Below are 13,506 nucleotides of genomic sequence, written 5' to 3' on the forward strand. Positions count from 1 at the left end.
ACCCCGGTGTCTTGGGAAGAAAGCAAAGGCTGTTCAGTCCTGACCATCCCAACCCTCAGACACGCTGTCTGTCAGGGAGACACTTGTCTCAAAGGGCGAGTCCCCCGATGCCAACTGAGGTCCCTGGCAGGGCCGGAAGCCGCCCTGGCAGCCGCAGCACCGACGGGCAGGAGGCAGGCATCCCCGTCACACACACACACACACACACACACACAGACACCCCACCACCCGGCGCAGCAGGCGGCCCCTCCCTCCGCTCCCAGCCCCTCCCAGCCCCGGGAAGGCCTGGGCACCGTTAGGACTGTCCTAACGATGCAGAGACCCTCCCGCACCGGAGCCCGCGGGGCCGGCGCTGGACTTACCCCCGGTCCCATCGGCGAGGTCTGGGAGGCGGCGGGCCCCTGGGGCGGCCGCACTGGCGAGCCTGGAGGAAGCACACGGTTCGGGAGGGAGCCGTCAGCCTCGGGGGCCCAGGGCACCCGGAGCCCCCACCCTCAGGGCCCGGACGTCTCCCTCGGGGGTGCCCCGTGCCACTGGAGTCGGGCAGCCGTGGCCCGCCATGCCCACGCCCAGCGGTTAGAAGACGGGCGTGCAGAGAGCACACAGGCTCCTCCCGGTCACTCCTCGGAGAAGGCCCGCGCCCCGGCTCTGCAGGCCCCGCCTCCTGCTGCCCGCTGAGCCAGCCTGGCCGCAGAGCCCTATCCCGGACGGCGGCATGGCCTGTGGCACAGGAAGAGCCCGGGCCGCCCTCCTGCGCTCCCCTAGGGAGGGGCTGAGAGTGTCCTTTGACCTTGACCCCAGGCGGAGCGCCTGCCGAGCACTGTCCGGCTCGGCGGTCGGGAGGGGCAGGTGCTGTTGGCCTGGGCTGCTCCCGCCCGTCCCCAGGCCACGGGGAAAGTTGAGGCCGAGTGGCCCGGGCCCTGGGCATCTGTCGCCTCTCAATCATCCCACACGTGTTGCACGCCTCGCCTGCCAGGTGACCCGCGTGGACTCCCCGAGGGCCACGGCCCATCTCCACCCTCAGGGCCACACCCTGCCCACTCACAGTTCCCTCAGACACCAGACTCTGTCCACTTCACGTGGCCACCACCCCACTGGGCTTCAGGAAAGCCGGACCCCTGAAGTCGCAGCCCCTCCCGGCGGCCAAGCCCTGCCTCCTATGGCTCTGACCACTGCCCGGCCTCTCCCCGCCCCGTCCGTGGCCTCTACTGCCCACGTCCCCACACAGCCAGGCCTGATCCTGGAAAGGCCGGTGCCAATGAGCGCCCCCTTTCCCTGCAGCCGAGGCCCAGGACCCACGGCACATGGCAGGCCCCGGGGCCTGCTGACCAGCCAGCCACACTGTGGGCCGTGCCAGGAGGTGCCTCGCCCGCCACAGAGCATGCCCACGCCCCCCTGCCGCTCTCAGCCACAAAACAAAACCAACAGCCACACAGCCCCCGGCCCCGGAAGGAATGAGCCCACGAAGGGCCACCCGGACCGCCTGCTGTGTGTCCAGGCCGCACCACAGCCTCCCTGCTGCTCCAGAGCCACCAGAGGGGGCGGGCGAGGGCCGGGCTGGCGGGGAGGGAGGCTGGGCTGACGGGAGGGAAGGAGCTCCCTCAGCACCTTTTTATGTTTATTGATGTCAGAGAGGAAGGGAGAGAGAGATAGAAACATCAACGATGAGAGGGAATCATCGATCGGCTGCCTCTTGCACGCCCCACACTGGGGATGGAGCCCGCAACCCGGGCCTGTGCCCTGACCGGGAATCAAATGTGACCTCCTGGTTCCTAGGTCGACGCTCAGCCCAAGCCCCGCGACCGCCTGCCACCCCCTCTAACAAGCCCCGATCAGCAGGGCCAGAGGCCAGGTCCCCGGGACAGGCAGCCGAGATGCGCTCCCGGGGAGGGAGTCAGCGCGCTGAGGAGCCGGCTGCCCAGGAAAGACACGCTTCGGCAGAAGCAAAACCCAGATGGGGTTCTGCCGGGGCTCCGTCCTCCAGCGGAGGCTCAGCCTCCCAGACCATCTGGAGCCGCCCCACCTCCCAGGAGAGCCGCAGAGAAGGACCGGGATCCGCCAGCGGAGTCTCCTTTGTTCTGCCCTCAATGGAGGCAGTCCGCAGGCGGGCCTGGGTAATGAGGAAATGGCAGGAGATGGCTGCATTCTCCCTGATGAGGGAGCTGGCCCGGGAGCCCGCCCTCTGCGAGCCCTCCCGGAGCGAAGTCTGAGCCGGCGCCGGGCACAGACACCTCCTGGCTCTCCCAGCGGGCGCCCGTTCCTCACGGCAATTCTTTACTCCAGCCCTCCCAGCGGGCACAGGGCACCGCACAGCCTCTGCCGCCATCAGCGCCGCCCGCTGTGGTCCGAGCGCGAAGCCCCGCCGGTGCCCAGGGCGGCGCCGACTGAGGGAAACGCACCAACACCACAGCCGCCCCGGCTTCACGCCGCTTCGTGTGCGTGTCGGGGCGTGAGGTCACTGGTGGAGCCGGGAACACGTGTCCTCGGGCCCTGGCTCCATCCCTCCTCGCCCCCCACGGCCAGGACGACCGTCCGACTGGGAAGCCCCACCTCCCAGAGCCACGGGCGACGCGGGCAGTGACAGCCGAGCGCGCACAGGGCTGCGCTGCGTCCTGGGAAGCAGGAACCCATTGGGGCGCCGGGAACCAAGGCCGGCGTGTGCACGTGGGGAGAGGGGGAGGCTGGGGCAGGGGGTGTGCGCGTGGAAAGGGGAGGAGGCCTTGGTGCCTCCGGTGCCTCTGCCAGCCTCCGGGCCCACCCTGGGTGACGGCAGGCGGCAGGGCCACCACAGGCCCCGACCCGGTAAACACAGGTCAGGGACTCGGCGATGACCGCTCTGCTGAGAGCCGGGAAGCCGAGGTGCCCCAGACAGGAGGGACGGAACCAGGTCCCAGGCCAGCGCAGAGCTGTGTGGACGGAGCCCCCGCCTGAGAGAAGGAGAAGCTCACGTCCAGCTGGGGGAGAGCAGTGTCTGAGCTCCTGCTCCCTGACGCTGTCACTCCTCTCTCCGCCCTGAGAGCCGCCGTCTGCAGACCCAGGCCTCCGCCCTCCGGGCCTGCTGGAGGCACGGCCTCCTCTGGGCACAGGCGAGCCGTGCCCGCCAGCCCTGCGGTCCCCCCAGCGGCCCCTCCCGCCCCCTGCGTCTGCCTGGAGGGCGCCTGCCGGCATGGGCGCATCCCCACCCTGAAACCCCTGCAGCAGAGTGCTGTGGGGCAGGGTCTGCTTGGGAACCCCTCCCGCTGCAGAGGACGGGCGGCCAGCACCCTCTCTGCAAGCGCTGGGGGACCCCGCAGCGCCCCCTTCCTGGGATAGCAGGCATGGGCCCCGGGCTCCGGGCAGGTGAAGCCCTTCAGCCCTAACGCCAGCTGTTCCTGAGACGCAGCAGTGCGTTCTGGGGGGGGGCGAGGGGGGGGGAAGGGCAGAGAGCTTGGGGAGGAGACTGAGGAAGCAGCGTCAGCGGGAGGCCTGCTGGGGGCGCTCTCGGAGGCAGGGACCTGAGCCTGCCTGGGTGTGACTGAGGCCCAGTTGATGCTGGCAGGTGGGCCCTGGCAGGTGGGCTCTGGCGAGGTCCCAGGACAGGGGACGGCAGCCGGCCCCCGAGGCCGGGGCAGGGCGGGATCGCTGCCGGAGACGGTCGCTGTGCTGGAAGGAAGAGTGTGGAGAGCAGCTTCCCTCACGGGCCTGGGAACCGGGAACCAGTCCGTGGTTACGGCTCCGGACACTCAGTCCATCAGGCAAGCCGTCCGAGAGGCCCTCACTCCCTAAAGGTTCGGGGTAAAGCCACCCTCCCTGACAGGGCTCAGGAGCGGGGTGAGCAGCACCCCGGAAGAGACCCAGGAGTGGGCTGGGGCTCCGTGCTGGGGGAGCTCGGAGCACGGGCTGGGGATCAGGGCGCCCCAGGCTGGGTCACTTGCAGGGCCGCTCAGAATGCCACACCCCCCCCAGTGGCACTGCCACTCGCCAGCCAATGGCCCTCAGGCCCCTTTAAAGCTGCAGCTCGCTGCCCCCCCACCACCACTGGACAAAGGATGCTGCGGCTGGAGGGACGTATTTTCAATGACACACACACACACACACACACACACACACGGCTCTTCTAAGTCTATGAAGGGAACACAACGGGGTCGACAGCAGCAGAACATTCGAAAGCAAAATGTGGGTCAGGGAGGTTCCGAGCTGGAAAAGCGGGGGCGGAGCGCCCTCTAGTGGCTGGCCGCAGACTTTCCTGAGGCTGAGGAATGGCCCCGGCTCCCTGGTCATTTATGGGAGAAATAAAAGGGTAATTCACAACAGGAAGCCCAAGCACCTCACTCACGGTGACAGCCGCTCCTTAAGGCTTCCACGGGGCCCACGGACGCTGGTAAAATACGGAGCCGGAGAGGTTCCCGTCAGACACACCGCAGCGGGTGTTCACGTCGGTTCCCTGGGTCTCGGGAGGCCCAGTGTCCAGCGCTCGGGACCAGGTGCGGGCGGCGTGTGCAGGGGCGGGAAGGCGGCGATAAATCTCAATTGCATGAACCAGAGGCCTGCTGTCCCCAAAGTCGCTGAAAGCAGGTGATGCTGCCACACGTCTGCCAAGCCCGGCTCCCGTCCTCCCGGCCCCAGAGCCGGCTCCTGTGCAGAACCACAGCGAAGACCACAGCTCTGCCCCGGGATGGAGCGGCACCTCGGCCAGGAGAAGCGTGGGCTCCCAGGCTGCCACGTAGAGAAGCCCTTCCTGGGAGAAGCCAACACCGGCAGCTCAAGGGCGAGGGGACAGGCGGTGGAGAGAGACAGGCAGGGCCGATCACACCGAGTCCCCATGAGGCAGCCAGGCCTCTCATCAGCTCCTCCTCTGGGTTTTCTATCACACCAGCCCAAGTCCCCCCTCGTTCAGGCTGCTCTGAGTCAGCAGAGTGAGTCTCCATCCGTTGTACCCGATAAAGACGTGGCCAATAGGACGCTCCGATCAGGGATCTGCATGCTGTGGCTGCTGCCCAAGTCCAGCCCACCACCTGTGCTTGTCAATAAAGTTTTATTGGCACACAGTCACACAGGCACACATTTGCTTACATGTCTAGCTGCAGCAGGTCGTCAGCCCGCAAGCCTGAGCTGCGCCCCCTGGCCTGGCCTGAAGCCCTGCCCTCGGCACTGACCGCCCGCTGATGGAGCTGGACACAGAGCTCCCGGCACAGGCCGACGGGGGTTCCCCAAGTCAGACTGCTTTTCACGACGGACGAGTTCATGGAGCTGCGTACGCTCCCGGCAGGACTGCGGGGAGGGCAGAGGGCGCCCCAGTCTCCAGCCCCACACACGCAGCATCCGCCCCGAGGAAAACCTGATTCGTTCAGCTGCTGGATCCTTTGTGACCTGCCCATTTATCGTCTCTCTAAAGCGGACAGAGCCTGGCCCATCGCAGACTCCGGAGGAACTGCGGGATGGATGCGGAAGGGGAAGGCGGTCCCCCTGAGAAAACGCCCTCAGGCTCCTTGGAATGGGGTGTAACGGGCAGGAGCCACACCCACACAGGCTGTCTGGGTGGAAGCCCACAGCCCAGGGCGGCTCCGTGCACAGTGTGCACCCCGAGGGCGGGGTCAATAGGATCCCCGTGGAGACAGGCTGCTCGCGGCCGCCCCGCTGGGCGCCTGGTCTCCGGCCTGCGGGGCCGGGGCTAACGGGCTGTGGTGGAAGGGTCTGACCGTGGCCGCCGCCCACGGGGGTTACAGCAGCGGCAGGACAAGGAGGACAGGCCGGGTGGCCGGAGCAGCGGGTCTGTGCTCAGAATCCTCTGCGACCTCGCGTCCTTGGCCCACTCTCCCCCTCGCTGTCTGTCTGCCGTATTGATCGGAGCCGCTCTGTGCACGCTCTCTTCTTGCTAATCTGCTACGCCTGCCAGTCACTGTCCGTGGCTGCGTGTCACTTCCTCCCGCCCCGGTTTGCCTTTGAACTTGGTGGATGAGTCTCCTCACGCAAAACACTCATGTTGAACCATCACGGCCCTCAAGCTTCTCCTCGTGGCGTGTGCTCTGCCTTCCTCAGCCCGAGGCCTCAGGAACACTGACTCTCCCTGCCCCTCCCCAGGTCTGAGCGCCGGGGTTCCGTCCGTGCCCCGCCCACGTGGCCGCGGAGGAACCGAGGGGCAGGACGCCGGCGAGCACACCCACATCCACGCCCTTCGGAGCGGCTGCCTCGCGCCAGCCTGCCTGCGCTGTCCGCCAGCACAGCCTTTGGGAGGGCCGGCTGCTGAGCCCCCGCTCCCCGCGCTCGCGCCCATGCCCTCTCGCTTTCCCGCCTCCGCGGGCTGGAACTCCTCGTGCCGGCGAGACCTGTGGGAGCGGAGCGCCTCGGGTTCTGAGCTCACCTGCGGACAGCGGCCCAGCGCTCGGACAGCTCCAAGCCTGGGACTAAGCAGGGGGCACGGTCCTCTCGTGGCAAAGCCACGTGCAGTCCCAGCACAGTGACAGCCACAGGCTGTGCTGTGAGCCTGAACCGATGGTCCGAGCCTGTGGCCCACGGGGCTGAGCGACACGGGCTGCGGGAGGCGCAGCGAGGGAACAAAGCGGACCAGGTGCCTGTCACCGAGTCGGTGCGGAACCGGGAGAGCGCGGTGAACATCCTGACGGCGCCCTCCTCTGCTCGTGGCATCGGCTGTAAAGTAAAGGCTCGGCCGGCAGGGGCGAGCTGTCTCTCTAATCGGAGAAGCAGCATCCCACCCAGCCCCAGCTTCTTCTCCTGTCCGCCTTCTTCACCGCCCCCGCCCCTCAGGCTCACCCGTGGCTGTGCCGGCTCGGCACGCTCATCGGCGTGCGTCTCCCCGCACTCCCTCCTGACCTCCGTGCTGCTCGCCACAGGACGCCGGCTGCGTGTCCCGGGCGAGGAGCAGGCGGCGGCACCAGGCCCTGACACCGCAGAGGGGCCGAGCCCGCCGCGCACAAAGCCGAGGCCTCAGCCGCTCCTCAGACACCGACTCGCACGTGGACCCACCCCCCGCGGAGGGACAGGACGCCACTCTGCACCCCTCCCTTAAAGCCACAGACCGGCCACAGCCTCCCTCTTGCACAGGCACCAAGGAAGCAGAAGGCATTTTTAAAAACTGACCTGGCTGGGGTGGTCCAGAGCCTGGGCATCGACCTATGAACCAGGAGGTCACGGTTCGATTCCCGGTCAGGGCACAGGCCTAGCTGTGGGCTCAAACCCCAGTGAGGGACGTGCAAGAGGCAGCCGATCGACAATTCTCTCATGATGGTGTTTCTCTCCCTCCCGCTCCCATCCTTTCTGAAATCAATAAAAATGCACCTAAAAACAACTCCCAGCGTGTTAGCAGCACCGGTCAGAGCTGCGTCCGTGGTTGGGCCAGCGCTGGTTCCCGTGCCCATGTCACAGGACAGCCATGGAGGGGCCGGCAGCCGTCACCATGGAACCTGCCCGGGCCTTTAGCCGGAGCTAAAGCAGCTGAGCTCACTGGCAGCTGGCGTGTAGGGATAGCAGCTGGCCATGCTGCCGCGCCCCACAATGCAGCACCCCACAATACAGCTCCCCACAATACAACCCCACAATGTAGCATCCCACAATGCCGCACCCCACAATGCCGCACCCCACAATACAGCACCCACAATACAGCTCCCCACAATACAGCTCCCCACAATACAGCACCCCACAATGCAGCTCCCACAATACAGCACCCACAATACAGCTCCCCACAATACAGCACCCACAATACAGCTCCCCACAATACAGCACCCACAATACAGCTCCCCACAATACAACCCCACAATGTAGCACCCCACAATACAGCACCCACAATACAGCTCCCCACAATGCCGCACCCCAAAATGCAGCAGCACACAATGCTGCACCCCACAACACAGCACCCCACAATGCCGCACCCCACAACGCAGCAGCACACAATGCCGCACCCCACAACACAGCACCCCACAATGCTGCACCCCACAATGCAGCAGCACACAATGCCGCACCCCACAACACAGCACCCCACAACACAGCACACCACAACACAGCACCCCACAATGCCACACCCCACAATACAACACCCCACAGTGCAGCACCCCACAATGCAGCTCCCCACAATACAGCACCCACAATGCCACACCCCACAACACAGCACCCCACAATACAACCCCACAATGTAGCACCCCACAATGCCACACCCCACTGTTCAGAGAGCCTCGATTCAGACCACAGCCCTCTGCGAACCTCCCGATGCCCACCCACCCCCCCACACACACACACACACACACCCGCACCGCCTGGCGCTTTCCCGGTCCGCGTCCCGCCAACACTCACTTGCGGGGGTTGTGGGCGTCCTCCTTGAGGGCCGCCGCTCCGCCCGGGGCAGCCCGGGGGTGTCCGGGTGTCCATCGGGGCTCAGCGAGAACTGGAACTGGACGGTCCCCGACTCCACCTGCCTCACCTGCGAGAGCAGAGCGGGGATGGCCACGCCACGGCACCCTGAGCCCCGCCCCCCGCCCAGGGCCCCCACTTCCCCCCGCGCCCCGCCCAGGGCCCCCACTTCCCCCCGCCCCCCGCCCAGGGCCCCCACTTCCCCCCGCGCCCCGCCCAGGACCCTCACTTCCCCCCGCCCCCCGCCCAGGGCCCCCCACATCCCCCCGCGCCCCGCCCAGGACCCTCACTTCCCCCCGCCCCCCGCCCAGGGCCCCCACTTCCCCCCACGCCCCGCCCAGGGCCCCCACTTCCCCCCGCACCCCGCCCAGGGCCCCCACTTCCCCCCGCCCCCCGCCCAGGGCCCCCACTTCCCCCCGCCCCCCGCCCAGGGTCCCCCACATCCCCCCGCGCCCCGCCCAGGGCCGTGGTCCGACCAGAACCAGGCAGCCTCTCAGGAGGCCACGCGGGTGCAGAGCAGCGTTTACCACCCGTCTCCGTCCCAGCCCCGAACACGCGTGTGAGCGGACCGTGTGGCCTGAAGCTCTGTGCGGGCCGGGCCCGGACAGCGGGCAGAGCGGCCCACCACCTTCTCCCTCCTGCTCCCCTGCGTGGCCAGTTCTCAAGACGGTCATGTGACTGGAATCAATGGGACCCGACCTCTCAGACCAGCTTCCTTCACTCACACGCCCAGGTCCTTGGCACGGCGGGGGCACTCCACGGGTGACGTACCAGGGAGCTCACAGGGAGGCCGAGTGTGGTGGCATGAGAAGGCTGACACACACCACACACAACAAGTATTCACACACACACACACACTCACACTCACACACAATAAATATTCACACACACTCACACACACACACTCACACTCACACACCACACAATAAATATTCACACACACACACACACACTCACACTCACACACCACACAATAAATATTCACACACACACTCACACACACACAATAAATATTCACACACACTCACACACACACACACTCACACTCACACACCACACAATAAATATTCACACACACTCACACACACACACACACACACTCACACACACACAATAAATATTCACACACACTCACACACACACACACTCACACTCACACACAATAAATATTCACACACACACTCACACACACACACAGAGCCGAGGGAGACGTGCAGGTGGCGTGTTGTAACGAGGGCTCACAGACCACGCGGGCCTGCACAAGCTGTGCCGTAATGAGAGACATCCCTCACGCGGCAAGCTGCACGCTCAGCTGTTCCTGCTCGGCCCCGCGCAGCACCGAGTCATAAACACAGCACGGCGGCGTGTGTGTGTGTGTGTGTGTGTGTGTGCGCGCACGCGCGTGTGTGTGCTGGGTCAGCACAGGCGACACGGAGCCGCAGGACGGTCCCGCAGCAGAGAAGACGAGACGCCGAGGCGTACTGAGACCGAGACCGAGACTGAGACCGAGACCGAGACTGAGGCCGAGGCCGAGGCCGAGGCCGGCGGGCGAGTCTCAGGCGCATCCACTGCCCGGCAGCGTCTGCCCGCACAGAGCCGGGGCGGCGGATACCGCGTGTAGGTGGCTCCCTGGGCTGCTGCCCTCCACCCCACACCCCCCTGCAAGGCACCGCTGGGCCAGGGGGGAGGCCCACCCCCTTCACCAGGCCCCGCCCACTTTCCTGCGCTTTCTGCACTGGATTCAGAGACACCTTCATCTCAAAGGCGGGTTTTCAACACCTTGCTGTGGCCCCACCTTGTACGTGGCTGAAGGCCAGGGGCCAGCGAGTGCGAGTGACAGGTGACAGGGCAGGCTGGCCTGGCACCCTCCCCAGCACCCGCACCCGGTGAAGCCCTTCTCTGGAAGACACAGCACACAGAGCGGCCTCCACGCCAAGCGTGGGAACACGCCTCGCAGCCACGGAGGTCACCCGGAGACTGGCCGGGAGCAGGGGCGTGAGGACCAGGGGAGCTGGCCTCCGGCTCACAGCGGCCACGGCCAGCAGCCACGCTCTGAGGGCACGGCCACGACGCCTGTCAGCACCGTGACTTCACCTCGGGAGCACGGCCTGGCCGGGAGCCGGGGAGTCACTCACGGAGGGAGCCGCAGCGTTACCTCCTCGGAGCTCATGCCGGCGGGCGGCACCTTGTAGACCAGGCAGTGCGCGGGGTTGGGCCGGATCCCGCCCTGGAGGGGCAGCGTCGCGCCCCCGGAGCCGCCGTCGGGCGGGGGCTGCCAGACGGCCCAGCGCACCGTGTACGTGCGCGCCAGGCCGGCCAGCGCGGTGACGGGAGCCGCCTGGAACGAAAACAGAGCACACGCCTGAGCGGTCACCGGCCACGTGGGACCACGGTGCTCTCACCGTGGAGGTAACTGTGAGCAGGACACGGGGAGCAGCCACAGGACACGGGGAGCAGCCACAGCACACAGGGAGCACCCACAGCACACGGCAAGCACCCAGAGGACACGGGGAGCACCCAGAGGACACGGGGAGCAGCCACAGCACACGGGGAGCAGCCACAGCACAGGGCGAGCACCCACAGGACACTGGGAGCACCCAGAGGACACGGGGAGCACCCAGAGGACACGGGGAGCAGCCACAGCACAGGGCGAGCACCCACAGGACACTGGGAGCACCCAGAGGACACGGGGAACAGCCATAGCACACAGGGAGCACCCACAGCACACGGGGAGCACCCACAGGGCACGGGGAGCAGCCACAGCGCACGGGGAGCACCCACAGCACACGGGGAGCAGCCACAGCACACGGGGAGCACCCACAGCAGATGGGGAGCACCCACAGCACACGGGGAGCACCCACAGGACACGGGGAGCACCCATAGCACACGGGGAGCACCCACAGATGGGGAGCAGCCACAGCACATTGGGAGCACCCACAGCAGATGGGGAGCACCCACAGGACACGGGGAGCAGCCACAGCACACGGGGAGCACCCATAGGACACGGGGAGCACCCACAGCACGTGGAAAACACCCACAGCACACTGGGGCGCGGCTGCAATAACCAGTGAAGAGCTACAGACACTAATGAAGGCTGATTACTAATCTGTTGCCTTTTTGTTGCTGTTACCCCTCACTTGAGGGCATTTTTCCATTGATTTTTAGAGAGAGTGGAGGGGAGGGGAAGAGAAACATCGATGAGAGACACATCAATTGGTTGCCTCCCACAAGCACCTCCTTTGGGCTGATGATCAAACCTGAGACCCAGGTATATGCCTTTGACCGGGAATCAAACCCACGACCTGTCAGTGGTGTTCTAACCATTGACCCACATTGGCCAGGGCCTAAATCCACTGCCTTCCAAAAATGAAAGTATTATCGATGAGTTGGAAAAACTGGCCATGGAACACTGCGGGCTTCAGTCACAGCTGGAGGGCTTTGGTAACAGCTGTCTGTACAGTGCAATCCGGTTTATCGCAGAATCAGCATGATACCAGGTTCCCGCGCCACCGGTATAAGCTCCGCTCTGATTCCTCACGTGGCGACTCTGGTGCCCCGTCCCCCTGGCCTTCAGCGTGCAATCAATACCTCTCTCCCGGTGAAATGCCTCAGCCACACACGGACCCACTCTCCCTCCGTCTCTGCCTCTAACGAGACAGGATGCTCAGTGAGCCATCCATCACCGATTGCCGCTTCACCAAGGCTTCAGCGGACAATTAGCCCCGCGGCAGCTCGACTGCCCATCAGCCTGCAGGCCGGTGACACCTGCAGGACCTCCCTCCCGGCCCCGCCCCGGCCCCGCCCCCACAGGAGGAGACGGCCAGCGCCCGCCCACTGGACTCCAGAGGTTGAGGTCAGATCTGTTACTTCATAACGTCTTTTCCACCAAGTCCGCAAGCTGACAGGGAAGGTCACTGAACTGCTCCGTTCAGGCGTTTGGTTACCAGGGCAAACAGCAGGCGAAAGGCCAGGGAGTAACCTGGACCAGAGCAGGTGCGTCCTGGAACAGGCGTGTCTCACAACCTTCACCGGCAAAGCCACCCAGAAAACGGACCCCTAACCCGGGGACTGCCATCCCGGCTCCCGGGGGCCGCTGAGCCGTGGCCCCAGCAGACGCGTCCACGGCCTAACCCCGGACTCTGCAGCTGGGCCCGACGCAGACGGAATGGAGGAAGGGCTGCAAGAGGAGGAGGGCCCCAAGGCCAATGCCGTGTCCGTGTCGGAGCGGACAGAGACCCGAGGCAGGGGCACGCGGAGGGAGGGCCAGGTGCAGACAGGGACAGAGGAGGAAGCCACGAGGACGCCAGCCAGTGTGCTCAGTGGTTAGAGCATCAGTCTGTGGCCCAAAGGGTCTCGGTTCAATTCCCGAACAAGGGCACGTCTCTCGGTTGTGGGTTCGATCCCCAGCCCCAGGCGGGCAGGTATGGGAGGCACCCAATCATGTCTCTCTCACATCTGTTTCTCTCTCCTCGCTCCTTCCGTCCCTCCCTCCACTCTCTCTACAATCAATGGAAAGACTATCCTCGGGTGAGGATTCAAAAAAAACACACCTGGACGAGGCAGGGGGTCCTCCCCCAGAGCCCGCTGACGCCCCAGCCGGGCCGCAGCCACGTGCCCAGTGAGGGACCAGCACCCCACTCCCAGGGAAGCCTGGTTTTACGAAGGAGAACAGCACAGCTCACGCCGGCAGGGAGCAGGGGCACTTCCCCCAGAGACCGGAGCGGCGGAGCGCGTGCAGACGGATCTCCGGAGACACCACGCCCCGCCCACCGGCACGGCCAGTCCCCAGAACCATCGGAGAGCAGGACGCTGGCGACCGTGGGTTAGAGCCTGCGCCTGCAGTGGGGAGCAGAAAGGGACAGCCGCCGTGGGGAACTAAACGGTGTTTCCCGATGAAGTTAAAAACAGGATCACCGTGTGGCCTAGAAGCCGCCTCTGGGTCTGACCAAAAGGGGCCGAGCAGGTGGCTCACGGTAAACTGTGGCCCACAGGAGTCCAGGCCGGAGGAGCGGGAGTGACGAGGCAGATGGCGCCCCGGGGTGTCGCTCGGCCTGGAGGGACCGTCCCCACCACCCGCCACACGGTGAGCCGCGAGGACCCCGCGCTCAGAGGAGCCCCCCACACACGGAGGGCAGGCTCTGCGACCCCGTGCACACGCGCAGAGAG

At 65.9% G+C, this 13,506-nt stretch overlaps 1 protein-coding gene across 3 annotated transcripts in view; it reads right to left on the reverse strand.

Moving 5' to 3' along the window:
• The window catches only part of NPHP4 (nephrocystin 4), a 46,083-nt gene that overhangs the window by 20,351 nt on the left and 12,226 nt on the right, over positions 1-13,506 (reverse strand). For all 3 annotated transcript variants that reach the window (XM_045570537.1, XM_045570539.1, XM_045570538.1), the window contains exons 11-13: positions 10,496-10,678; positions 8,284-8,410; positions 363-424 (exon numbers count right to left, since the gene is read on the reverse strand). In XM_045570537.1, coding sequence (XP_045426493.1) covers positions 363-424; positions 8,284-8,410; positions 10,496-10,678 — 372 coding nt within the window. The remainder of the gene's footprint in view (positions 1-362; positions 425-8,283; positions 8,411-10,495; positions 10,679-13,506) is intronic.

This window comes from Pipistrellus kuhlii, unplaced genomic scaffold (genome assembly GCF_014108245.1).
Source record: "Pipistrellus kuhlii isolate mPipKuh1 unplaced genomic scaffold, mPipKuh1.p scaffold_m20_p_34, whole genome shotgun sequence".
Taxonomy (NCBI): Eukaryota; Metazoa; Chordata; class Mammalia; order Chiroptera; family Vespertilionidae; genus Pipistrellus; species Pipistrellus kuhlii.